The 27,500-nt window shown below is 33.5% G+C and overlaps 2 protein-coding genes across 2 annotated transcripts; both read right to left on the reverse strand.

The window, feature by feature from the left end:
- Positions 1-3,154: 3,154 nt before the first annotated feature.
- On the reverse strand, positions 3,155-9,491 carry LOC107457672 (phosphoinositide phospholipase C 6-like). Its single transcript, XM_052251482.1, has 10 exons — positions 9,251-9,491; positions 9,120-9,187; positions 7,808-8,004; positions 7,585-7,720; positions 7,364-7,480; positions 6,133-6,353; positions 5,928-6,045; positions 5,236-5,394; positions 4,314-4,400; positions 3,155-3,454 (listed from the first exon to the last, which is right to left on the reverse strand). The coding sequence occupies exons 1-10, from the start codon at positions 9,489-9,491 to the stop codon at positions 3,155-3,157; spliced, it is 1,644 nt and encodes a 547-aa protein (XP_052107442.1).
- Positions 9,492-26,701: 17,210 nt separating this feature from the next.
- On the reverse strand, positions 26,702-27,442 carry LOC110273516 (E3 ubiquitin-protein ligase AIRP1-like). The gene has a single exon (XM_021126650.1). It carries the CDS (start codon positions 27,440-27,442, stop codon positions 26,702-26,704), a length of 741 nt encoding a protein of 246 aa, XP_020982309.1.
- Between the last annotated feature and the right edge of the window lie 58 nt (positions 27,443-27,500).

The raw sequence follows: 27,500 nt of genomic DNA on the forward strand, positions 1-27,500 counted from the left end.
TACTCAAACATGATTTCCTCAGGCTCTGTGGGGACTTCACTTACATAGTATCTCCATGCATTATCCAGTCCTGGCCTACACCCACCACCTCCTCCATCACTAGGCCCAGCAGCAGACCCTAAACCAGCTTCACCAGCCGTCCCCTTTTTCCCCTGACCGCTATCTTCTCCAGTTGGATGCTCCCTTTTACCATCTTGCACCTTCTTTGTGAATTTCTTCTTGGGGGTTATCACCTTCTTTCTTGGCTCCCTTACTCTTTTCCTCTTGCCACGAACAGCCTCTTTACTACTCTCAGAATCACTTCCATCACTCTCCAACCCAGCTGGTGGAGGTTTATATAATACATCTTCGGTGCTCTCATACCCATCATCCGATGAAGAGGATGTCTTCAATTCCTTTAATATTTCATCCACATCCACTTCATCGTCACCATCCTTGCCAGCATCAAATACTTCCTCCGGAGCATCAATGGGGTGGTCAAAGTAAATGTGGAACTCAAGACTCTGTTGGTGCTTCACTAAGTTCTCCCGCATTGCATTGATCCCTGCGTCCCCTGTTAACTCGTTCAGCCCAGACTCAAGCAACGCACTTGTTCGATCATACCAGTATACTGCCTTGTAGGACTGGTATCCCAAACCCTTAAATAAAGTTACAAGGTCCCCGAAGTTCACAAAATCTAAGTCCATCTCCGGGAACCTCTCTTCTTTACCATTCACATAAACAAGAACACCATCACTACCTCTCACGAAGCTACCACCGTGGTGAAAAACTGGCACCACAAAAACATCCACCATCTGAAAATTACCAACCAACAACTATGTGTGAGTGCTACATTACATTGAAAATTTATTACAAAATCCCCCTTTGCCCTAACACAGTACCTCCTACGACTACTACTAGACACCATGCTCTAAAAACCATTTTTTGCCCTCATTACACCTCTGTTACATACATTGTCAACATGCACGCATCATCACTTCACCCTTACTACAAACTACAGAAATTTCAGGAGTAAGGAGGGCGATCTTACCTTGAAAGGAAGGCGGCGGTGCTAACCTCCACGGTAACCTTCTTTCTTGCCTCCGACCGCTCACTCACCGAACGCCGATTGCTCTTCCACGTAGTGCAATTTTTGGAGGGAGAAACAGGGGAGGGGTTTTGATCGTCTTCGTGTTATGTGTATTGCGTGGGTGAGTTGTGCTTAGTTTCGAAAGGTTGGGGAGAAACGGCTGCGTTTTGGGCTCTGGGGACATATTTGTCCTCTTTTACAAAGCCCAGCCTACGTGGCAACCCGTTAAGGCCAGGTCAGCGCCACGGAGCCACGTCACCGTTTTCCGTCAACCTTAAACGGAGACATTCAAACGGAGGGGTGAAAACGTCTACTTTTTAACGGGGTCAGGGACATTTAAGTATTTCCTAATCCTCGGGGACGAAAATGTCCTCCAAAACAAAGGTCAGGGACGAAATTGTCCTTTACTCTATTTTTAAACTTGTCATATATCTAGTTTTTCTTTAAACTAAGAGTCAACTATTAATCAATAATTTAGTGTATATATAAAATAGAATTTAAACTTCTAACATTTATTTAAATAAATTGATTATTTAACCCACCCAAATTAATTAACTCAATTATAAGATTTATTAAGCGGAATATGAACAGCAAATTGAAAGGATAATCTAACAATTTTGGATACAGGGTTACGTTTTCTGCTCAACGAAGGGTTGTAGGAAATTAAATGAACAGTTTGAAACTTCTTCGATATTCTTGTCACAATAATTGTCAAAACATACATAAGCATATGTAAAGGTTTTATATACAAAGTATCTACATTACTACATATATATGGTCAATTAAGTACTGTATCAACTAATTAAATGATGTGCTTGAGTACAATAGATCTTGATCATGCACATAACTTTGTTTCATATTCATAAATCATAACTGAATTATGACCTGATCTTTCGTATGATAGTTTTCGTAGGCGTACGTTTATGATACGTATGTGAGAATAAGTAACATATATAGTTAATTTAATTATTGCTATAAAACTTTTATTAATAAAAAAATTTGTAAGATTCTGTAACTATTATTTAACCCTAGGATGGAAGTGTGCTAATTTTGTGAAGATCAATATTTAAAAAAGAATGTTATGAATAATTTGATCAAATTTAAGCCTCCTTGCCGTTTTCTTTCATGTTAGTCTGCTGCTAAATAAAAGAAAACGTCACTTTTTTTTTAAATATCTTTTTTTCGTTTTCTTTTCTTTCATGTATGATTGGTCTTGAAGAAGCAAATAATTGTGATTGTGATGGGTAATAAGTGTAGGGATGCATTTGTGGGATACGAATTTGTTTGCATCATTGATTCATTTCTATGATATTGATTCATTCATCGCAAAACTTTGAACACACACATATATAGGGGCCACCACGTTAATTGCTAAACCACTCACTGGTCTTTTTCATTTCCAACTTTGATTTCTTGCTAAACATTATACTTTTTTCTTTTTATTTTATTTTATTTTCAAACTTTTTTAATATTAATTTATTTTCCCACCCATTCACTGTTCTTCATTATCGTTGGGTTATATTCTTGGATAGAGAAATACGTAACATTCATGGACGAAAAATAATATTTTTTCATAGATATATGGTTTTTATTTAGATATATACTGTACTTTTATTTAGATATATGGCCAAAATCTAATGTTTTGTCACTTCAGTATTTTTGCTTTGAATCATTTAATCATGCACACTTGAGTTTTATGAACCACTATTATCTCCCCATAATAATTTCAATGAAATGTATGGCATAAAAAAATTATATATTATTGATTTTCTTAGCCTTAAGTCTTGCATCAGCACACTACACCTTGAAATTTTGTATTATGTGTGTCTTTACAATATCTAAGGTGAGATCACATTATTAGGTTATATTTAAATATTTTCAACAATATTTATCATGATATATAGTCCTTGCTCCTAATCATACCGAAAATTAATTAAAGACATTATAATTAAGATTTTGTATTATTACTACTACTATAATATACAATTTTGATGTTTGTTTTTTTCCCCTAAATTTAATATACATATCTAAAGTTTAAAAGAGAGATAGATATAGATGGAGAGAGATGAGAGAAGTAAGAATGTTCTAAATATGTTGAAATTGAAAGCGCAATAAAAGCTTTACATGGCTATATTTATTGCCCTTTTCATCATATAAAGGGACTGAACGGAAGCCCGGTCTGATTTCATCGACAGGGAAACATGTTTGGCCTCCAAAATCATCCTTTTCATGCTTATCATACTCTCTTGCCTCTATCAGAACCAATGCAAGACTTGGAACTTTCAATGGGATTTCAAATTCTTCTTCCCAAACTGGAAACCAATGATCTGAAATCACCCTTGTTCTGTGCCTAGCTTTGTCATATTGTACACCATGTATAGACACCTGTTTCCATACATTCATCAAATACGTACAAGTAACGCTAGAAAAATAAAAAAAAAAAACAGTCCAATTTTATCAAACATTTTTACTCTTTTAATTAGATGATACATCTAAATTGACCTTAATGAATTTCACAGGAGATATTTTGATTTTCAATATATTTTTATTATTCAAAAAGATTTTTAGAATTATTCTTATAGAAGATTAATTTTTTGTTGTTTTTAATAAAATTTTTATTGTGTTAGACAAATAATTTTTTAACAAATTTTGTTATAATACCATTATTAATTTCCAAAATATATTGAAAACTAAAATATGTTATCTAAATTTTTTTAGAAATCAATTTGAATGTTTACTAGTATTCCTTTAACATTTTTGCAGATTTTGAATACTATTTTTGAGAGTCACAAATACAAAATAGTAGATATAGAAGTTCATTTATCATAAAATTGAAAAAAAATCTTAAATTCTTATTATACTTTCTAAAATTAAAGTAGAAACATAAGGGAAAAAATTGACAAAAAATATTAAATATAAAAAATAGCTAGAAAAATATCACTCTTGTTTTTTTCCCTCTAAATAAATATGGAGGTTCAGAATCTAAGATAATCTTTTGTCTTTATTTTTGTAATTTTTTTAATATCACGAAACACTTATGCTACCTTTGAAAATTAAAGGAGAGAGGTAATTATGAATGTTGAATCTTGAAAACTAAACCAACGTTCTAGTGCAATTCTAGAAAGAAATAAACAAAGAAACAAAAAATGTAGCTTGATAACAACAAATATTCAACTATATATATATGACTAATGGAATGTTCTTTAATTTCATTCTAATATATATGCAAAATTAAGAAACTCACCTTTATGTAAAAGTCTGGTGGAGAGAACGTATCAAAGTGTGTTTTGCTGAAATTAGAAATCCACCCTGTTCCCATATATATTTTCACCTATATAGTTTCACGCAGGAGATATTCAAAAGAATTTCACCAACCTTTTAATTTGTATATAAACGGAAAATTAAAGTTACTTATACAAATGCTAGTAAAACTTTTGAAAAGCTAATATTCGTCTAAACAATTTAAAAAATTTAAGATTTACAAAAGATGGTTATTTTAACAAAAATATCTACTATCAAAATAATATTGTGAATCCTTAGATAGTTTTACATATTTGATTGAACCTTTTAACAATTCAGAATATCATCTTCACATATAAAGAGTAAATTACTAAAATAGTATCCAAAAGTTAATATTACTGATAAAAATGACCTCAAAAGATGAGAACGCATATAAGCTCCTAAAAAATTTAAAAACGCGATAAAAAAACTTAGATATTAAATATATATTCTAAAAAAATTTTAAAATTAAATTTTGATTCACTTTTTTGTAAGTATTATTATAAAAATATTTTTTTATTTTTAAAATTTTATAATTTTATGTCCAGTGAACTTTTTTAAAAAATTATTGTGGATGACCTTTTTTTTGAAAAATAACAAAATAAAGATACAAAATTTATTCCAATTTTTTTTTATATATTTTTTAAATATTTATTCAAATATTATTAGAAAAAAAATGGATCAAATTAATAAGTAGTGATTCGCTAAATACAAATTTTTTGTTGCTACTTATAAAAACATAAAATTTATTGTTATTTTTATCATATTTTTCATAAATTATTTAAAAGTTTATCTTTTGATCGCATCTTTAAAAATTATTTTTTTCAGCAATGTAAATTTTTTAGTACCATTTAGTAATTTGACCAAGAATATAATTATATTCTAACCTTCATAATTCTGGAGGTGGGATATGGTGTTTTGGGATTAAAAATATTAGATTGGCCGTCATCATTTTTGTTCATTAGGAGTGGAGGTTTTTTCACATAACCACTCCCTCCATTTGCTCTAAACAAACCTTGTGCGTGCCATAGAGATTTTCCATACCCCTAATAAAGAAAAAAAATGCGTTAATTGTTGACATGCATCAACAAAATAAATTAAAGAAAGTGATTATATATTAATGGTGCCACAGCCACTAACATCAGATATATACAAGAAAGAAATATGTGTGCTATNTTATTATTTTAAAAATGTTATCAAAATAAAGATAAAAATAAGAGATTTAGTATTAACATATAGAAATTATATCAAAATTCGATTATTATTATTATAGATCGTACTATTAAATGTCATTAATGAAGTGATGTTGTTTTGTTTCCCTAAACATAAAAGATAATAACATGTCTTAACGAGTAGAATAATGTTAGAATATCAGCACTTAGTGAAAAAAAAACAGTTAGTATTAGTTTAAATGTAAAAAATAAATAAAAAATTATTGGTTACTTAAAACATTTAAAATGAAAACAATATATGTTATCATTTTATTAATAACATCAAAATAATCTTCTTAACTTTTTTATAATATTTTATAAATATAATTCTGTTGAATCACCATAACATATATAATTAAGTCCTTTACCTGCATGTTCATTGCAACCATTTGTGCTCCATACAACCACCCTATATGTGGCCGGAAATTTGAGGAGTTGACACGTGTCCCCTTAGGATACACCCTCAGAATATTCCTCTGTGTAAAACTGGACAACTCAACCATCTCAGTGTAAATTGTTAAGGTTGTCAACAATATGAATGACTAAATATAGATTTAAATGAATTAAATATACCTAATAAGATCATCTCCATAAGAAGATGAAGCCCTTTCAATTTCCTGTTCGCTCAAACTTAAACGCTTAACTTTGCCATCAACTGATAAGGAATCTTTTATATGACCCTTGGGTTTTCCAGCATGGATTGTAATCATTCTTTTGTAATGAATTACTCCACTATGTATCTCACTTGAAGGCGTCAATTCTTCTTCACATTCACGATCACTGCTTGCATTGTACTATATATTTTATATATTTCCACTTAGTAAATTACATAAAAACCATGTATATGTTATAATCAAATTTCACAAATGTACCATAAAAGAGTAAACGTGTTTATGTTATCATATAAAAAAATCAAGGTAACAAGATAAATAAACATCACCCATACTATCCAGAATAACCATCCGAATACCAGGAATAATAAACATCTCATGTTATAAAAAGCTAATTTTAAGGTTCACCAAAATTTGAACTCTTGACCTTTCGGATCTAGAACTCTAATACCACGTCATGAAACTACTCATCCCAAAAGCATAACTTGATAGGACAATGTAACACTAACGATCATATCTCTAATACTTTCTAAATCTCCATTGTTCACATTGTAGGTTTAAGCCATTGGCTCCCTATATGTCACATCCTTTCATTAATTAATTACACGAAACAAAAGAACGTAAGGTATCTATCATTTATTATATCATTATTATCCTACAAAATTTAAGGTTTAATTATTCTATTAATTTTTATAATTTTATTAAATTTTTAATTAAAATTTTATAATTTATTAATTAAATTTTTATTTTATATTAAATTTTATAATTAAATTTTATTATAATAAAAATATTTAAATTAATAAAATATTTTGTTAAATAATACGAATATATTTAATATTTGAATGAATATTCTATTTTATTTAATAAAATATTCGATTAATTTCAATACTTTTGTACTGATAGGATTTAGTTACAAAATTTGATATGATACAGAGATACAATTAGAAAAATATAAAGATTTAATAAAAAATTTAGTAAAATTATAATTTTTTATTTAAAAATTAATTTATTCCAAGTATAAATTCTTTGTCACTTTAGTCTATTAGAAAACATGCAATGCTTACCCTATCACAAGCGTCCACATCAGAACCAATGCTTGGAGGGGGTGATAGAGCTTCATCAGCAGATTCTCTTTCAGATTCCTTACCATCCTTTATCAAACGCTTGGAAAAGGTATCTCTTAGTTCATCAACTGGAGGTGGTTTTGTTGATATTAGGATTCTCCCTTTTAATGATTCTGGTGATGGGAATTCATCCATTGCATCTTCTGGAGGGTAGTATAACAAATCTCCAAATATTTCATTTGTTACCTACAAACAACGTAACAAACCTTAATTAACTAATTAATTAATTACATTTACACTCAGTTAATTAAGGGTAGTAATGGAATAATCTTAATTATTATTATTATTACCTCTGCAGCTAGAGCTTGAAGATCTTTTGTAAGGTGGTCTTCTAAAGTTATAATGACTGGGTATTCAGAAGCAACAAAAGCATTATCTTTTATGGCCACTAAACATTTGTATAGTGACACAGGAGCAGTAAGTGTCCTACAATGTTCACATCAATGTTTAATATATCAAATTAATAAACTCTAAGTAGGAGATTAAATAGTTGAGTATATATAGCTACGCTACCTTCCATGAACTACATCAATATCAGTTTTATTTGAATTGGGCCATAAGTCAAGTTCAATAACTCGAACACCTTTATTCAAGGCTTGTATGATTGGCACCTCACTGCAATCGCTGCTTAGTTGATTCCCAGTGAGATATGAATTGTGCCCTGTGTTTATGAAATAATGTGATAATGGAGCATCCATGTCATGATGTACCTGGAAAATCACCCCAATATCCATCCTTCATACTATGAACTTAAGATGCCTAAATTGTAAAATTATTTCTGAATTTGGTTAAAATAATTTAACTGGAATAGTACTTCTTTGTGAACAACTATTCATCCAGCACCCATGCTTTGCAACTAAATCGCCAAAAGTAATTCTTATGATTCACATTTGTATCGATTTAGTTTTTGAAGATTCAATTGTATTATTATCGTTTTTGAAATTAATCTCTGTTATAGTAATTATTCTTTCTCTCTTTTAACAGTAACTCAACAAATAAAGTGATAAATTGAACAGATACGACATTATTTTGATATATGTTTGCATCTAAAATGATTGAGTGACATTGAAATTTTACTATGAATTACTAGTGAAAAGGGATTAAGAGACCATTATAGTTCGAAAATCAATCTAAAAAATAATAATAGTGCAATCAAAATTTCAAAAACTGAATCAGTTCATAATGTGAATCTAAAGAATCACTCTACAAATTTAGTTAATGTTTCGTCAGAAATAAAATATCATAAAATTGAATTTAAATATTAAAAATTTAGAACCAAATATACCATCTTTAATAAAAAAAAGGGAAAAAAGAAAGATTTTGTTGTAACAATTACTCTCGCATACAAATTTTTTTCTTTTTCTTATGCTGTAGAGTCAGCACTTTTGTTAAATTCTGACCAGTACTTAACTATAAGTAATGATTTTATATTATTAGATGCAATCTCACATTATTAAAAATATTATTAATGACTAAAAATCACAAAATCTGCTTGCCTTAAACTTTTCCTTTAAAAAAATTATAATTGTACTAACAGACACAATTTTAAAAAATGATACTTACATCACTTTTTATGCACAAAATCTGCTTGCCTTAAACTTTTCTTTTAAAAAAATTATAATTGTACTAACAGATACAATTTTGAGAAATGATACTTACATTACTTTTTATGCACCCCTTTTATACACGACACACCTTATCTTATTTAACTTTTCATCCATTACTTTATGTATACAAAAGTGATGCCTATAACATTCCTACGTAATTTTTGACCTAACAATAAGCATTTGAAAAGAATGATAAGAGACAGAAAGCACAATCATACCTCAGGAGAGAGAGGAGCATTGAATTCATCAAAATACAAGAACTGGAAGAATTCTTCGAGGGTGAAACAACAACCACCGTTGTCATTACCGTCGCCGTCGCCGCCCTTTTTCTTCTTCTTGTTTTTCTCATCATTATCACTTTCGTCCCTTCGCGATCTCAAGAAGGTCTCCATGATCCGCTCACACTCCTCGACGGTGTATTGCGGTTGGCACTGAACCTTGTCCACGAATTCGCGAAGCTGGCCGGCGGACATGGTGTCGCCGCCCTCCGCGAACGTGGCAAAAGCTTCCTTAACATCCTCCGGCGCCGTCTGCTCTTCTTGGACGAACTTCCGGTGGAAGTACTTGATCGTTTTGATATTTTGCGCCATTTTAATTAATTAAATTAATTAGTATTTTTTGGAGATTTGAAATAATAGGGTTTGATGTAACCCTAATTAAGTCGTTGCATTCGTTTGTGCAGAAAAGATTGAAGGAAGAGGGAGGAAGCTAAGAGAGAGAGAAAGAAGGCGATGGAATAATAATGAATGGATGCAATTTTTGAAATTCGAAAGGCTTATATGGAAAATTGGAATGAGTTTCAAGCGAGATTCGCGTTCGGCTTAGTTAAAAGTTAAAACTTAAAACTACGTACTTGCATGTAAACAAAAATTTATAACATCATGATGTGTGTAAAAACAGAAACTTTAACTACAGGAACTTCGGCTGTTTTAAGTTAAACTTTTTAAATGTTTTTTAAAAGTTATTCTAACAACAAAAAATTACTAATAAAGTAATAATTATGTATATTTTTAAAAAAATTATAATTTTACTCTATTTCTTATAATACCACTCTTCATGAAATTTTTTTTAATGAGAAATGTTAGAAAATTATCATAATTTATTATTTTTTATCATAAGTTAGCCATCAATGTTTAAAAAGTAAGGGATAAAATATATTGTTGACTAGACTAAAAAAATTAAGTTAAAAAAATCGAATTAATAGCTAAATGGTAATAAAAAATAATAAATTTTGATGACCTCTAACATTTTTTTTTTCTATTTTTTTATCATATGTTTGAATAATTTTATAGAAAAAAGTGATATTATTAAAATAAAAATAAAAAATATTCTTAATATTTATATAAAAATTAGTGTATGTTCTCTGGGATAAATTATAAAATTATATAAAAAAAATTATTAAAAAATTAAACAAAATATATATAATAATTATTATTATAAATATTTACAAAATTATAATTAAAATTAAATTATTAGAATTTTTAATATTAAAATATTAAAAATAATTAGTATTTATCTTAATTAATTTGAGTTTGTTGAGTGATCATCTTACTCATCTGGTTAAACAACAATTAGGAGTTAGAATCTCGCCTTATTTGTATAGCAATTCATTGGTTAGTGGTAAACGTTTAATAAATGGAGCATCAATGTAAATCCCGTAAAATTAGCGAATAATTAATCAATAAATTAATTTTTTTTATAAAATAAATTCGAAATAGGAAATTTATATATAGTCTAATAAGATAGAGCTAATTAAATAAGAATTTTGATACTAATTTTAAATAATTTAGCTTAAAATTGAGTCAAACGGACCGAACCAGTGAATCGAGTCCAAATTGGGCCCAAAGCCCATCATATAAAAGGCAAAAATTCAGTTTTCCTTCCCTTAAACATTTCATTTTCACGCTGGGACTGAAGGGGGAGGAAGAACACCCTCCAAAATTTACAAACCCTCACTTGACCTTCAAATCCAAATAACTTTTTATTCGGAGCTCCGATCACTGCACTGTTTGCGGTCACGCATCAGCAGTGACGAGCTCTACAAAATACGGTAACCAATTTTGGTATGAAATCTTGTTTCTCATCTCAGCCTCTCAATTCCCTTAATTTTTGAAATTTTGGAGGTTTGATTGTTAAAATTTGATGTCTTGATCTTTAGACTCAAATTAACTCGAAGGATTTGTGGGTTTTTGTTCAACCAAGTCACGTATAAGGTAAGGGCTCTTAAAACCTTGCAAATTCTTAGATTATGCGAGTTTGGATATTGAGATTTGGTATATAAATGTGGTAATGTGAATTAGGTGGTATATGTATATGAATTGGAGCATATTTGTGAAGTTGGAAGCTTGGTTAGGAACTTGGTGGCTGAATTTTGGTGTTGGAAGCTTGTAATCTTGCCTTGTGGGGTTGTCTTAAGTTATACGAAAAATCGGTCAAGGTATGGTTTTGGTTTTTTGAATTTAATATATAATGTCTTGTAAAAACTTAGGTTAGATGACCATAGGATAGGAATGAATGCATGAGTATGTTAATTGTTTAGTACCTTTGATAATATTTGTTGATATGGATTGAGAAGTTGGTGGTGTTTATTGATTATGATGGAAATAGAAATGATGAGTGGTGGTTTGATGATGAGTGGTAAGTTGGCAATAATAATGAATGTGTATATATGATGGAATGTTGATAGTTGTTGGTATAATTGTGAAGGGTATGTATGATAGTTTTGTGAAAATGAGGAATGATGGGTGATGAAAGGGTGTGATATTGTGTTAATGTGATTGGTATGTTGTGGTGCTGAATTATATATATGGAATGTTGAGGTTTGAGTTGGTTGTTACTGAAAATAAAGGTTGATGGATTTTTGTGTAAAACGGATTTTTTGCCAAAATTTGGCGAGCCATGACTTAGCTTTCGAATCCCCAAATTGTTTCAAACTTATTTCATATGAAAATTGGGTTCTTGAAGTTTACGCCATTCGAAAAACGGATGAAAAATGTTTTAAACCGAAAAAGTTATGCATGTTGAAAGTTTGGAGTGCAAAATTGAAAATTCTACAGCATTCAACATTTTTGCTGTTCTGTATAGCTTGCATACACGACCACTGTATGCGACGCGACCAACCTATTCAGGTTGGGCATCTCACGTATGCGAGTAGGGCGCTTGCATACGCGAGGAAGGAAAAATGTACGCCCACGCGTATGCGTGACATTTCGGTAATGCACTCCCATGCATATGCATGACCCCTATTTTCAGCAAACTTAATTTTATATTTTAAAACCTAATTTCGAATCTCTAAAGCTTTATTTTTACTCTTTTAGCCCCTAAACCTTATTTATGTGTTGATTAATAAGAAGAAGTTAGGAGGGGGATGATAACTCGATTAGAGATGAAGAAAGTTTGAGAAATGATGAATTAGGTATGAGAAGATAGGTGGCATAAATATATGTATATATACTTCTTAAATTATAAAACTGACTGAAGAAAGAAATGAATATTTCATCTGAGCACTCTTTCTTGAAAGTGCGACCCCAGGAGATGGTGGAAGGTGAGGATCCCCTTCTTTGTTCCTCCTGATATTGTAAAATCTCCCCCAGCGAGATAGTGGGAGGTTAGAATCCCCTCTTTTGTTCCTCCTAGGCATACGAGAACGTATCTCCTGGGTAGACGCAAGGGTTGTAGTTTTGCCCCACTTGCTCCAGGTTGGTTAGTATATAGAGGCTCCTCGGATAGATGCAAGGGCGTCGTTCGCCCCACTTACTCCGGGTTATGATGTATTATGTATAAAAGTGCAAATATATGTTATATATAAGTAATGTTATGACTATAATGAATTATTATGAAATGATTATGAATGCATATGAAAGAAATGAGGCTTATGCAATTATGTTATCTGAAATATGAGTTTTTCTGGATAAAGTACCGTGGCTTGCCACTGCGTGTTTCAAGTTGAGACTCAATACTTTGTTGACTCTACGACGTAAGGGTGACCGGGCACGTATAAATTCACAGGAAGGAAATCCCCCAATGAGCAAAATTTATATATATGAATAAGAAAAAGATATACATAGACTCTTGGGGATGTGCATCGAGAGACAGTCCAGGGTTAGCAGTCGGACTTGTTAGGTTGGCTTGATAACCGACAGATGAGACTCATAAGCCATAGGGCAAGCATGCATCATATGCATATTATTTGAATTGCTTGCTTGTGCATTCTTCGGAATGCCTAAGTGAACTTACTATGTTAATTGTTATATTTGCTACCTACAGTACTTGTATTCTACCTGTTGTAACACCCTAATGCTTTTAAACTGGGTTAAGTCTTATTTGAATTATATTGGTCGTTGATATTCAAAACCTTACAAAATTTTTAAAAATAATATGAAATCATTATATAAAATAATCTATATATGTAAAAATATTGAATAACTAGTTTTTATTAGAATAGTTACTAGTTGACAAATATAAGTGGATCTGGAGGTACTAACATGAAAAACGGGCATGCTAAACTATGAAGGCACAAATAATGACAAGCTTTACTCATACCAAATAATAATAAAAAAGAAATATCATAGTCACAATTGCAATCACTCAATAAAGATAAAACAAGATACACAGAAAATCCCAATTCTCTTAATTTGTATAACTATGACTAAAACCATTGTCTATTCTTCCTCCCTAATATGAATTTGGGTAAGCGCTTAACGTTTCGTATCTACGTCCTTGATATCTTGCTCCTAAGAGTGCACTTGTCTTTTCACCTCAATCGAGCAGTACTGCGTTGTTCCTGAAGATGGTACGGAGAGAGGGGTGAGAAACAAAAGTTTCTCAATAGTTTATCTATATGGTGTCATTGTATCCATCCCCAGCAACTCCGAGTTTTAAAATAAAAACAGTGATGGTGCAATGTTGTCCAATTATTATTTTCAAAAGTCTTTGTTAGTCGGAGTGGTGTGAATTTTAGATGCTTCTTATTTACTCATGTTATGACATGTGTGACACATACAAAATGCCTATAACGTAAAAACATATAAAATGCAAACTCATAAATTTTAGTTTGATGTTTTCATAGGCCATAAAGCTAGGCAAAATAAATATATGTATAAATAAGGAAATATATGTGTTACTAATTAATTATGGACGCCACTTACATAAACACACAAAAAATAACTTTTTTTAAAGACACATTAATTCTACCAATTAATTTTTGACATGTAGTATTGGTAAAATCAAAACACGGTTCATCCTTAACGGTTTTTATTATTTGGTCATAAATGGTTTTTTTATGGTTTTTTCTCTCACCGTCACGCTCCTCCGCTCTTACTCCCACTGTGTCTCACTTTGACAGTTTCAACGTAAAATTGTCGTCTTCTCGCATCTGAGGGATGAAGTAGAATCGTTGCATTCCCTCATTACAGCCTGAATGTCACCGCTACCAGCCCGGTCTTCATCACCACTACAGAAGCATCTTCACTGGTCTTAGTTGCAGCTCGTTCGTCAGCCTCTTTGTCCTTCACGGCTCTTCTTTTTTGTAGTCTTCTATGATCTTATTCAGTGTGTGTGTCTTCTGACCTTGATGGAGGCTGGTAATTGAAGACCAAGGAATGTTGATAAAGAAGATTGGAAGCATTATTATAGCAAGAATGAAATTGAGGGTGCTAATTAGTTTTAGTGATTAATGATGATGATGATGATGAGACGATTGCAGGTATTGTTGCTGAAGAAGCACTATTATTTGTGTTGTTTTTAAACAGAGTTAAGGATGATTAAACAAAATGGCTCAGGCCTCAGTGTGTGTGCCTCTTACGCCATTGAATTTGAATTACAAAATTAGTGAGCTACTATGTAAACAACTAATCCTGTGTCATTGTTGAATTTAAATTTATCGTTGTCATGCATATTTGTATCTTCAAGTTTTGTATATGCAATGAAGATATTAAAGAAGAACTTGCAGTAATTCATATGATTTGGTGCTGCATTGACTCATTTTAATATCTGTTACGATGGGTAACCGGAGATTAGTGGGCTAGACTCGTTGGGTTGGTCCAATCGTCTGGAGGAGGGAGCCCTTTGACTAGGTTCATGTCTGGGAGCCTCCGTCCGACTTGTGTACACGCGAGAAAATAGGGGGTAGTACCTACAAAGACACTCCGATGCCTAAGTCAGCAAGGGTCTAAGCAAGTTTAGAGAGTATTGGAACTTAGAGATACCTGAGGGGTGTCAGTGTATTTATAGTGGTGAACCAATAACCACCGTTAGAGTAGTTCTACCTTTAAAGGAGGATAACTGTCCCTTTATCTTAGGGAAGCTGGGATATGGCTTCTGAAAGTGGGTTGAGATATTTTAGGGGTAGTTACTTATTTGAATGGGTGTTATCTGCCTGCTAATCTTTACTCCTGACTTCCTTAGAGCAAGTCGTGGTTAAATCTGACTTCTTGAGAGAAGGTCGGTGTCGAATGAGGGCCAATCTTTGGATTGGGCCTTTTCAATTGGACCTGGGCCTTGGTGTTGGGCCAGGGTATGAACAGTTCCCTTACTCGAGTATAATCTCTTTTCTTTAAGAGTTGGACTCGAGTATTTTAACTCAGGCTTGTAGCCGACATGGTGGGGAACCGACGTGATTTTTCAAAAACTAACGTCATTCAAAATTTCCGACCGTCGCGTCTAATCAAACGTCGTATCCATTTGAGGTTTCGTATTTATGCGTGGGGAGTAGTTACATTGGTAACGGCGCATCTCTTTAATGATTACGTTGATTTACCATTATGCCCTAGGCGTGTTTATAAATATTTTTCCTCTCTTTCTTTGTTTCATTTCTGAAAATATTTTCACTTACACTCTTCGTTCGAAAGAAAGCTTCTTCCTTCTTCGAGTGCTTGCTGTCGCACCTGATCCTCTCCAGAAGTAAAGGTCAGTTCTTTTCCTTCTCCTCTTTTATGAAATGCTTTTACTTTGCATGTTTTATTTTAGGTGAGTGTTTACGATGCGTCTGACCGTAGGCCTAGTGATTCTGTTTATTGTAGTACTTGCTTTAGGCCTTTTAGAGACCCTATTTTTTATCCTTTCCCTTTTTCATATTCTACCTGATTGTTAGAAGCTGTGAATTCGAATTTGAGGGAGACTTCTATCTGGGTTCCCTCTTGGTTGACTAGTATTATGCCTGCACCGCTTCCTATTTTGTTTGAGGATCCATCTACATATAGTTTTCATGTAGTGGAAGCTTTTTCTTGGTCTCCTGCGTATTCCGCCACGAAGGTGGTGAGGCATTGGGCTTTGATCGCCGTCCGAGTTTCGTACTTTAAATCAAACTCGGAGAGCTCTATTGCCCATTGAACCATTCTACCCGCAATATCCGTCTTCTGAAGGATTTGCTTCATGGGTTGGTGTTCGTACCCTTATTGTGTGGGCTTGAAAATAAGGTCGTAGCTTTCGTGAGGCTATTACTAAGGAATACGCAAACTTCTCTAGTTTTTGATACCTTAGTTCAGGGCCCTGTAGAACTTTACTGGTGAAGTAAACCGGATGCTGCCCGACCTCGTCTTCCCGTATTAGAGCTGATGCTACAGCTTTGTCTACTACAAACAAATACAGGACAAGTTCTTCCCCGACTTGAGGTCGAGTTAGAATGGGAGGTTGGCTTAAAAACATTTTGAACTTCTGAAATGTTTTGTCGCATTCAGAAGTCCATTCGAATTGGCATCTTTTTCTTAGTAGAGAGAAGAGTGGTAGGGATCTTAGTGCTAATCCTACCAAGAACCTGGAGAGAGCTGTAAGTCGGCCGTTCAATTGCTGGACCTCCCTCAGACAAGACGGGCTTTTCATTTCTAGGACTGCCTTACACTTGTCGGGGGTTTGCTTCAATCCCCCTTTGTGTCAGCATGAATCCCAGAAATTTTCTAACCTCTACCGCGAAGGTGCATTTTGTGAGATTTAGCCTCATCCCATGCGGTTATGGTGTTGAAGACTTGCGAGAGGTCCGTTAAGAGGTCGGTCTCATCCTTGGTTTTCAATAGCATGTCATCTACATAGACTTCCATTAAATTTCCAAGGTGAGGAGCAAACACTTTATTCATCAGCCTTGATCTCAAAAGGCATGACCACATAGTAATAGTTTGCTCTAGGCGTGATGAATGATGTTTTTTCTTGATCCAGCTTGTACATCAAAATTTGATTGTATCCCGAGTATGCATCCATAAATGACAAGTATTGGTACCCTGAGCTGGAGTCTACTAGGGTATCAATGCTTGGAAGTGGATATGGGTCTTTGGGACACGCCTTGTTCAGGTCAGTGTAATCGACGCACATCCTCCACTTGCCGTTTTGCTTCTTGACTAGCACCACATTTACCATCCACGCCGGATATTTGACCTCTTTGATGAACCCGGCTTCTAAGAGGGCTTGCACTTGTTCTTTCACTACTTGAGCTCATTCAGGTCCAAGCTTCCTTCTTCTTTGCTGAACAGGTCGCGAACCAGGGTATACTGATAGTTTGTGCGACATGAGTTCGGGATCTATCCCTGGCATGTCGAAAGCTTTCCAAGCAAAGAGGTCAGAATTTTCTTGTAGGAGCCTTATAAGCTTTTTCTTCAAATCTTCTTTCAGGTTGGCTCCTATGTTGGTGTTTTTTTCTTCCTCTTCTCTGACCTGTACTTCCTCAGTTTTTCCCTCGAGTTGTGGTCACAATTCTTCCTTGGCTCGGACCCCACCCGAGCTCAATTGTGTGCACCTTCTTGCCTTTTCCTCTCAAGTTCAGGCTTTCATTGTAGCATTTCCTTGCCAGTTTCTGGTCTCTCCTGATGGTTGCTACTCCCTCTGGTGTTGGGAATTTCATGCAAAGGTGAGGGGTGGATACCACTGCTCTGAACCGATCTAGGGTAGTTCTGCCGATTAGGGCATCGTAGGCTAACCCCACGTCGACGACTATGAAGTCGATGCTCAGAGTTTTGGATCTCGCCCATTTTCTAAAAATTTTGTGAAGGGGTATGAATCCTAGTGGTTTTATTTGTGTATCCCCCAGTCCATACAGGGTGTCAGGATAAGCTCTTAACTCCTTTTCATCCAACCCCAACTTATAGAACGCTGATTTGAAAAGGATGTCGGCTGAGCTCCCCCTGATCTACCAGGGTTCTGTGAAGATGGGCGTTGGCAAGGACCATGGTTATCACCACTGGATCATCATGTACAGGAATGATTCCTTGCCCGTCTTCTTTGGTGAATGAGATAGTTGGTAGGTTGTGGGCCTCGCTCCCGACCTAGTAGACTTCCTTCAAGTGCCTCTTGCGAGATGACTTTGTGAGGCCTCCTCCATCGAATCCCCCTGAGATCATATATATATGTCTTTCCGAGGTCTGTGGTGGTGGATCCCTTCGGTCGTCGTCATCTCGCTTTCTTTTTCTATGATTGTCCGACCTTTCCATGAGATATCTATCAAACTGACCTTCCCTGGCCAGCTTTTCTATCATATTTTTAAGGTCGTAACAATCATTTGTTGAGTGGCCATATATCTTATGGTACTCACAGTAGTCGCCACGACTCCCTCCCCCCTTTTATTTTTGATGGGTCTAGGGGGTGGTAGCCTTTCAGTATGGCAAATTTTCCTGTATACATCAACTAGGAGAACTCTTAGAGGAGTATAGGAGTGATATCTCCTAGGCCTTTCGGGGTCGACTTCCTCTTTTTTCATGGGCTCTCTCTCTTTCTCTTTTAATGAGTGAGGGTGCTCGGATCGCCAATTTGGTTCTCGAAGCCCGGCGTTTTCCTCCATATTGATGTACTTCTTAGCTCTCTCTTGTAAATCGCTTAAGGAGGTCGGGTGCCTCTTTGATATGGACTGGGAGAAGGGGCCTTCTCGAAGTCCATTTACTAGGCCCATAATTACTGCCTCCATGGGCAGGTCTTGAATCTCTAAGTACGCTTTATTGAACCTTTTCATGTAGTCCCTTAAAGGTTCTCCAACCTCCTGTTTTACTCCAAGGAGGCTCGGTGCATGCTTTACTTTGTCCTTCTGAATGGAGAATCACATCAAGAACTTTTGCGAGAGGTCGTCAAAGCTAGTGACCGACATTGGAGGAAGACTGTCAAACCACTTCATCACTGCTTTCGTCAAGGTGGTCGGGAAAGCCTTGCAGCGAGTAGCATCAGAAGCGTCGGCCAAGCACATCCGACTTTTAAAGTTGCTTAAATGATGCTTTGGATTTGTGGTCCCCTCGTAGAGGTCCATATCAGGGCTTTTGAAGTTCGTTGGAACCTTTGCCCTCATTATGTCCTCACTGAATGGGTTTTCTCCTCCCAAGGGGGAATCCTCTCGGTCGCTACGGGAGCTTTGACTTTTGAGAGTGGACTCCAGCCTTAAGAGCTTTTCTTCTAACTCTTTTCGTCACTCGATCTCATTCCTCAAGTTTCTCTCTGCCTCTTGCTGTCGTTCTAACTCTTGCTCCAACTGCTCCCGGCGCCCTTGGTAGTCGTGGAACAATCCCATGAAATCTACTGCGTGAGGTTGTCCTTCCTTTGCTGATTCGCGCCCTTCAGAAGATTTTGTTTTCAGATTTTTCAGTCCTGAGGTGCCTTCTTTAAGCTGATTGGTCACCCCTTGGTGAGCGTCGACATCCTCATTGTTGTTTCTAATGTCCAGATTCTCTTGCTCAGAATCAGACGCTGTGTGGCCATCTTCGGGTGAATTGTCCGTCATTACTGGTTGATCTCGCGGGTCCCCAGCAACGGCGCCAATGTTACGATGGGTAACCGGAGATTAGTGGGCTGGACTCATGGAGTTGGTCTAATCGTCTAGAGGAGGGAGCCCTTTGACTAGGTTCACGTGTGGGAGCCTCTGTCCGACTTGTGTGCGCACGAAAGAATAATGGGGAGTGGTACCTGCAAAGACACTCAGATGCCTAAGTCAGCAAGGTCTAAGCAAGTTTAGAGAGTATTGAAACTTAGAGATACCTGAGGGGTGTCAGTGTAGTTATAGTGGTGAACCAATAACCACCGTTGGAGTAGTTCCACCTTTTAAGGAGGATAACCGTCCCTTTATCTTAGGAAAATTAGGATATGGCTCCTGGAAGTGAGTTGAGAGATTTTAGGGATAGTTACTTATTTGAATGGGTGTTATCTGCCAGCTAATCTTTACTCCCGACTTCCTTAGAGCAAGTCGTGGTTAAATCCGACTTCTTAAGAGAAGGTTCGTGTCGAATGAAGGCTAATCTTTGGATTGGGCCTTTTAATTGGACCTGGACCTTGGTGTTGGATCAGGGTATGAACAATATCTTTATTTTAATTATGTTATATTTTCCTTTTTTAGTTGGTTCTTTTAAAAAAGACCATTTCTAATGTTGTTATTATAATTGAACCAAGTAGAAAAAGAAAAAGGAACCACCGGTTATTATGGTGGCAAGAGCTGAGGAAATGGAAACAGAGCAGACATTAGTGGTGGTAAGAACAGAGGAAATGGCAGGCATTAGTGGTTAGTGGGGAAAAAGTTAATATTTTACCTTCAAGTTGGTGTAAGATGGAAGATGGCGCCCCTTGTTGTTATAAACTTGTGTCTATTATGATGAAGTACATAAAGAAGGTAGGTTACAGTTCCTATATTCTTTAACTGTAGGAAAGCATTGAATAGAACTTTGTTTCTAGTTTGTATTTCTAAACTTGTACCTCTGATTTATTCCATCATCATTTTTTGTGTGCTCAATTTGTGACATGTTATGATATTTTGGTCTTGAAGTATTAAAATTTATTTATCAATTAATGCTTCTTTATTATGTAATAAAATTTATTTATCAATTAGTGCTTCTTTATTTTGAATCTATTTATCTAGTGAATGAGCTAAATATTAACCCACTTTGTCTATTCTTTTATTTGCAGGAAATAAGCTTTGCATCTTTACACGCGCAAGATGAAAGCAAGAGTGATTATTGAACTAACCATAAATAATTGTATTCTAAATATAAAGTTCTAGAGTATTCAAATAAAATGGCCTTGAAAAATAAGTTTATTTATAATTGCTTTATTTATTTGAAGCTGACTCACACAAAATGACTTTTACTAGTTGTCTAAAATTGAAACTGATCAGAAAATACACTAGTCATTGAAGTACTAGTAAGGGAAAGGTACATACTGGTGGTTGTTTGGGTAAGATTACTTTCAACACTTTCTTTTCCTTAAGTAAAACAAATCCTTTTCTTTTGGTACTTGCTCATGGGCTTAACTTTTCTTTGACTAAATCATGTAATCATCTATTTTTTTTATTTGGTGTCATGCAATAATCTATTTAAGTGAAGTGACTGCAGTTTTTTTTTCCGTGAGGTGGGGGTAAAAGTGAAGCAACTACAAAAATATTATGTCATTTTAGATTTTTAAATGAATTGGAGCACATTATATGAAATGTTACTAAAAGAATCCTAATATGACTTTAGAACCGAAAATGTATACAAAGGAGGGGCGGCAGAGAAGTTGGCTATTACAGAGGAGAGCGTTCCTGTCTTCATGAGACCAGCACCTTAAACTTCAACTTCTGTCACAGTTCTCGTAGAAATTTCCACTAACATCACAACACACAAGACACAAGACAAGCAGCAGCAGCATAAACATATATAAAATAGCAACAAACACAATTGCACAACAGATGAAAAAACTATACACCAACATACAAAATCAACAACAACATCACAACAAGGTTGGAATATTGAAAATACTCCAAACAAATACACATATAATCATTGGTCATACAAAAATTCTTTTCATTTATTTCTGTTTTGATAAGACACAGCAGCACAGGACAGAATATCAAACTAGTGTTTTCAAGAGTATCACCATGCAAAAACTGTGAAATGCTTCAGGTCCACTAGTTCAACATTTTTCAATAAAATTGCATTAGCAAAAAATCAAAATATGTTACGAAATCCAAACATAATATACTTTTGTTGTTTCATGTATACATTACTTGAGGCAATAAGTAAACAAGATTGGTGCAAAAACAAGAAGCACCACAAGAAGCACCAAAGCTATGCTTAAGTTCCACTATAATAGCTAATGCTAGTGCATGCCTTGAATTTTGGATATTGTTTTTGTTGTATAAACTGTTCTCCATGGTATAAATAAATTTGAGAGTCGAAGCAAGAAGACGACAACGACAATCAGTCCCGGGACCTACTACTTCTGCTGCCGGCGATGACGAGCACAACAAAGGAGGCAATTGAGTGCGCGACGGTGATGAGACAAGGAGCGGTGATGACGACCAATGTCGGGACCTACTGCTTCTGTCGCCGGTGATGGCGAGAACAGAAAAGGCGAGAAGCGTGACTGAGAGCGAGACGGAGACGACTGACGACACAGAGAGGGACAACGAGCTTGAGTGCGACACCAGAGACAGTGAGAGAGACCGGAGTCGAGAGAGAAAGAGAGCTTGTGCGAGAGCTAGTGAGCCACGATGACAGAGATAGAGAGCTCAGTTTTAGTGAGAGAGTGACGATGAGGGAGGACGGAAGGAGACGGTGAAGGGTGAGGGCTAGGGTTTTGATGAATGACGTTGTTTCGAAAGTTAAAAAAAAAAGCATAACCTAGTCCGGGTTATGTAAACCGGCCGAGTCAACCAAATTTAAAAAATAAATTAACCGATTTTATAAATAATACTAATTACCATGTGATATCACACATCAGCATCTTTAAAAAAAGACATTTAGGACATCTTGAGGACAGCATCTGCCATTAATTATATATAATAGAATAGATATATGTGTTACTAATTAATTATATATTAAATTATTTTTTAATTAACAAAATAAGGAAATACATATTTAGCAATAAAAAAATTAATATTAAAACGGTATTTATTATAAAAGTGCAGAAATAACGGGATTATTTTATTGTTACAGAATATAATATTTGTATGTGAAGATGATGATACACACAAATTTTGCAGTAGAAAAATTATTCATACATTATTAGCTTTTTTTCATAATACTAATATGGAGCAATAATGCAGGTTTTTAGGTATGTCGTTTTATGGTTACGGAATATTTATTGTGCCCTCTTAGTGGCACTTTAACAATGTCTAAACAAAAATTCAGCTTTATATAATAGTCTTTTTTTATTTTTTAACGTACAATAGTATTTTCGTTGTTGGGTTTATATCTATTATTAGTGGTATGGTTAATACGTCTATCAGTGCCGATATTATTGAACTCTTAGTTTAATTGAGTGAAAAAAGTTCTACCCAAACTAACACATTTCATGTAAAATCTAGAAGGTATGTTATTTGGTGATGTATGGAGTATTGAAGTATTATAAAATCTAAGTTTATATGTTTGACTATGTGCCCGTTTGCATTTTATAAATTTTATTTCGATAAAAAATAAATTTGTATTAAAGTGATTTATGTTTGGTAATTTTTGTATTAAAATAGATTATAGTAAAATAAATGTTGTTTATTTTATACCATTTAAAATTACTTTTAGATAAAAAATTACTAAAATGGACATCAACTTAAATTTTTTTTATTTTATCCTATTATTTTAATTTAGATATTTAAATATATCTTATTAGTTAATTTTATAATAAAATTAATATTTTTTTATTTTTATTTAAAAATATATTTTATCTATTTTTATATGTTATTTTTATTATAGTAAGTAAATATTAATTTTATTATATAAGAATATTTAATCAAATATGTTACATTTTCTAAATATTAAATGTTACTTTAGTATTTTTTACATCGTACTCTTATTCTAGTACTATCAATAATTTTATTCTTAAAATTAATTTGGAATCCAACGTTTATGATTTTATTATTATTTATGATTAATTTTTTATTTAATTTATCTTTTTTAATAGAATCATAATCTATATTATAAAAAATTACACTAAAACATAATATACGAGAATTACAATTATAAAAGAGAATTATAAAAGAGAATATCGAGAATAATAAAAAAAATAAATATTTACTTTATAGTGATAGAAACAAATCTAAAAGTTCTTGATGATCTTTTTATATAATATATTTTTAGTATTTTTGGTACTCGTTTTTTAGCATGTTATAATTTTTTATTATTATTATTATTTACGTTATATTTTTTACTATTATTATTATTTACAGTTAATTTTTTGTTTAATTTACTTTACCTAATAGAATTAATAAATTATATTATAAAAAGATAATAATAAATATAATACACACAAATCACAATTATAAAAGTGTATAATGTCAAACAAATAGTTGAAAAAAATAAAAATAATAAATAATAGAAAATAGAACTCATATAAATAGAAATAACAAGAATTTTATAAATAATACAATAACATATATAAAGGATAAAGTTGGTAAAAAGTAAATAAATTGTTAGTATCTATGGCTAAAAGCCAATTAAGAAAACGCAGAAGTTACAAATAGTTGCTTCTTGTAAACGTGATTTTGGCAGCAAAATCACTTATGTGTTCATGAGAAAAAAATTTGCCAAACCAAAAGTTGAAGCTTTCAAAAAATTTAAGGTGAGTTCTACCCAACCCTCTCTATTTCAACATGTAAATTACCCATCGTGACGTGGTATGTTTTAATTAGATGCTTAGTTTTAGTTTGAGTTAATTTAACTCAATAAGAGTTAATATGTTAACTAAAGTAGGATAATTTTGTAATTAAATATTTTTATAAGATGGATAAATATATAATTTCTATAAACATTAAAAAGTAAAGTTATATTTTTATCAATCATCCCCATTCACAACGAAGGTATGTCCTACAATTATCTGTATTCATATGCTTTAGTTTAATGAGTAAGCTAGCAAATTATTATTTATTTATTTTCTCAACAGGTTGCACCTTATGAAGTTTTTCGAATTGAAAAACATGAAGGTTCATCTGTTATCTCCATTCCTCATGAAACTAATGTTGACAAGTTACCTCAAGAGATGATTGAACACAGAAATCTACCATCTGACATCATTGTGTGGGAGAATGATTTGGGGGAAGAATGAAAGACTGAATTTTTAATATTTTAGTAAATTATATAATCATCCATTTTGGGCTATAATTTAATTACCAATAGTTTAACCATAATTAACATAGTAACCAATTAAAAGATGACATGTCACAAAGGGTAAATTACATGTTATTATAGAAAGGATAGGCTAGAATTTACCAAAATTTAAACATGCTTCTTTCCTTCCAATGGGTTTTCAAACACATCCTATATCGTTATTTAAGAGTTTTCATCTTTTAACTTTACATTAATACAACTATGTGAGTTTTTATCTCAAAGACAAAGTGAAAATTCATATGCGGTTGTTTTAACGTGAAATTAATAGTTGAGTAAAGTATTGTTTTTGTCTCCAACGTTTGGGATAAGTCCTATTTGTGTTCCTAACGTTTAAATCGTTCTATTTGTATCCCTAACATTTATAAAATTGATTCAATGTTATCCTACTATCAATTATATTAACAAATCAGATTATATTTTTCAATTATTCTTATTTGGATATATTCATTTTCAATTAGGTCTCACTTGGATGTGTTCGATTTTAATATTATACCTATTATTTGTGTTTAGATTCAATTATATCCCTAGAAAAATGAATTATGTAAATGTTGTAAGAATTAGTTTCAACTTTTAATGAGTTATTTTTCAGAGTGGATCATCGATTCTATCCCAGACATTTGTATTCTAACTCCAAGAAGAGATTTTCAAAACTCAAACTAAAGCGCTCATGATATATAATTGACGACAGGATAACATTGAATCACTTTTACAAACGCTAAGAATACAAATAGGACAATTTAAATATTAAGGACACAAATAGAATTTATTCCAAACGTTGGGGATAAAAATAATACTTTAATCTTAATAGTTAGTACCCCTTATATGATTTTACTTGCTGAAATTACTATCAAACTCACTTTACTAGTGTTTTATTATGGAAGTAGCTTTAGAATTGAAGGGGGGTGTGTGACAGATTTGTACGGTTGGAGTTGGAGCTGATTGTTGGAAGAAGAAAACAAAGGTAATAATGGACAAGTGGTTCCCTGTTTGGGAAGAAGAGTTTGAATTCCCATTAACGGTTCCAGAGCTTGCTTTGCTGAGAATACAAGTGAAAGACAAAGATCAAGGCAAAGATGATTTTGCTGGCCAAACATGCTTGCCAGTTTCAGAGCTTAAGCTTGGATTTCGTTCTCTTCCTTTGTATGACACAAAGGGAGACAAGTTCAACCATGTAAAGTTGTTAATGCGCTTTCAATTTCAATGAATTGTATACATATATATTAATCAATCATTTTCATTGGATAAGTTACCATTCTCTTATCTAAATCCTCCTATTCCTAATATTTCTAAACTTATGCTTTGGTTGAAATCAAAATAAGCTTTCTGGCTTTTTCTTTTATAGTCAGTAATAATAAGGATGAATATATCCCAAGTATAATTTAAAGCATTTGATCTTAGAAAGTTGAATTAAAAAGACAAAATGGCCAATTGATCTTTCTTGTTTTGCTCATGCAGATACCTTTTTTGTAATAGTTTATTAAGATAATTAATTATAACATCACAAATTAACCAATTCTTATTAGCTGTTTCTGTAAACTTAATTTACAATGACTGATTTAACAAAATAACTATTAGAATTATACTTTAAGGTTGGAGATTTATCCTATCTTATGAAAATTACTATTTATTCACATCTTAACAATTAGGATAATAATACTACATGATTAAAACAAATTAAAGAAGCCTACGGAACAGTAAAAAAGAAAGGTTCCTTCAAGTGGTAAGCCTGGTAATTAAGTGGAATATATGATGGTGAAGAACTGAAGATGAACCTATTCCTCATCCATCTGTGAGGTTGGAAATATGCTACAGCGGCATAACGGGCAAGAATAGGGCGATTGCCGGTCGGCACAACGCCGGAGCCAACGGAATATGCAGCTTTCATGGAAAACATGCGAGCAATTTGTGCGAACAACTTCTACACTTGAATCTTCAATACTCTGGCCAAACTCTTCCAAGCAAATCGCGCATTGTTGTTCAGCATCATCTTCTTGCTTATCAATTCTGGGTCTCTCCAACAGATTCACGAGTTGTGCCAGTTCAGGAACGTTTTGACGAAGATCATCATTATAGAAATCAGAATCTTCGACAACAATGTGCGTAGTAATATAAAGGTTCACAACAATCTCCGGCATGCTGGAGTCACACCCTTCACGGCTTCGAATCGTTCTTGCGGTTTCGCCCATTGCAGGTAAAATTTGATCCAATATCTGACGGGATAGAGGCAATGAAGAGAAGACGTCATGTAAGAATGCGGTGTTTTCTCCATTGAGGTCTGTGAAGGGAGTACAATTACACAGGATATCGGAAGGAACCAAGAACGCTTCGTTGGCCAGAGTTGTAGAAGAAAAGTCAACCTCAGAGTCAGAGGTTGGACTTGTGGGTTGAGTAATTTGGATCAATTCTTTGGTGAAACTGAAGATGATGGAGAAGCAATCGTGGAAATAGAAGTGTTGTGGTATGCTTGGATCTTCAATGGAATTGATTTCCCAAGAAAAAGAGGTGAATTCCATTGTAAGGCGGTGAAAGTAACTGGTTTAGGAATTTGATGTTTTGTACTCTATGGCCCTG

This window comes from Arachis duranensis, chromosome 7 (genome assembly GCF_000817695.3).
Source record: "Arachis duranensis cultivar V14167 chromosome 7, aradu.V14167.gnm2.J7QH, whole genome shotgun sequence".
In the NCBI taxonomy this organism is placed as follows: Eukaryota; Viridiplantae; Streptophyta; class Magnoliopsida; order Fabales; family Fabaceae; genus Arachis; species Arachis duranensis.

Excerpts from the sequence above, each read along its gene's own strand:
- LOC110273516 (XM_021126650.1), bottom strand. The coding sequence starts at position 27,442 with ATGGAATTCACCTCTTTTTCTTGGGAAATCAATTCCATTGAAGATCCA.
- LOC107457672 (XM_052251482.1), bottom strand. The coding sequence starts at position 9,491 with ATGGCGCAAAATATCAAAACGATCAAGTACTTCCACCGGAAGTTCGTC. Across the intron at positions 8,005-9,119 it reads ATGCTCCTCTCTCTCCTGAG|GTACATCATGACATGGATGC; the intron begins GTATGATTGTGC and ends GTGATTTTCCAG. Across the intron at positions 3,455-4,313 it reads CACCAGACTTTTACATAAAG|GTGTCTATACATGGTGTACA; the intron begins GTGAGTTTCTTA and ends GTATGGAAACAG.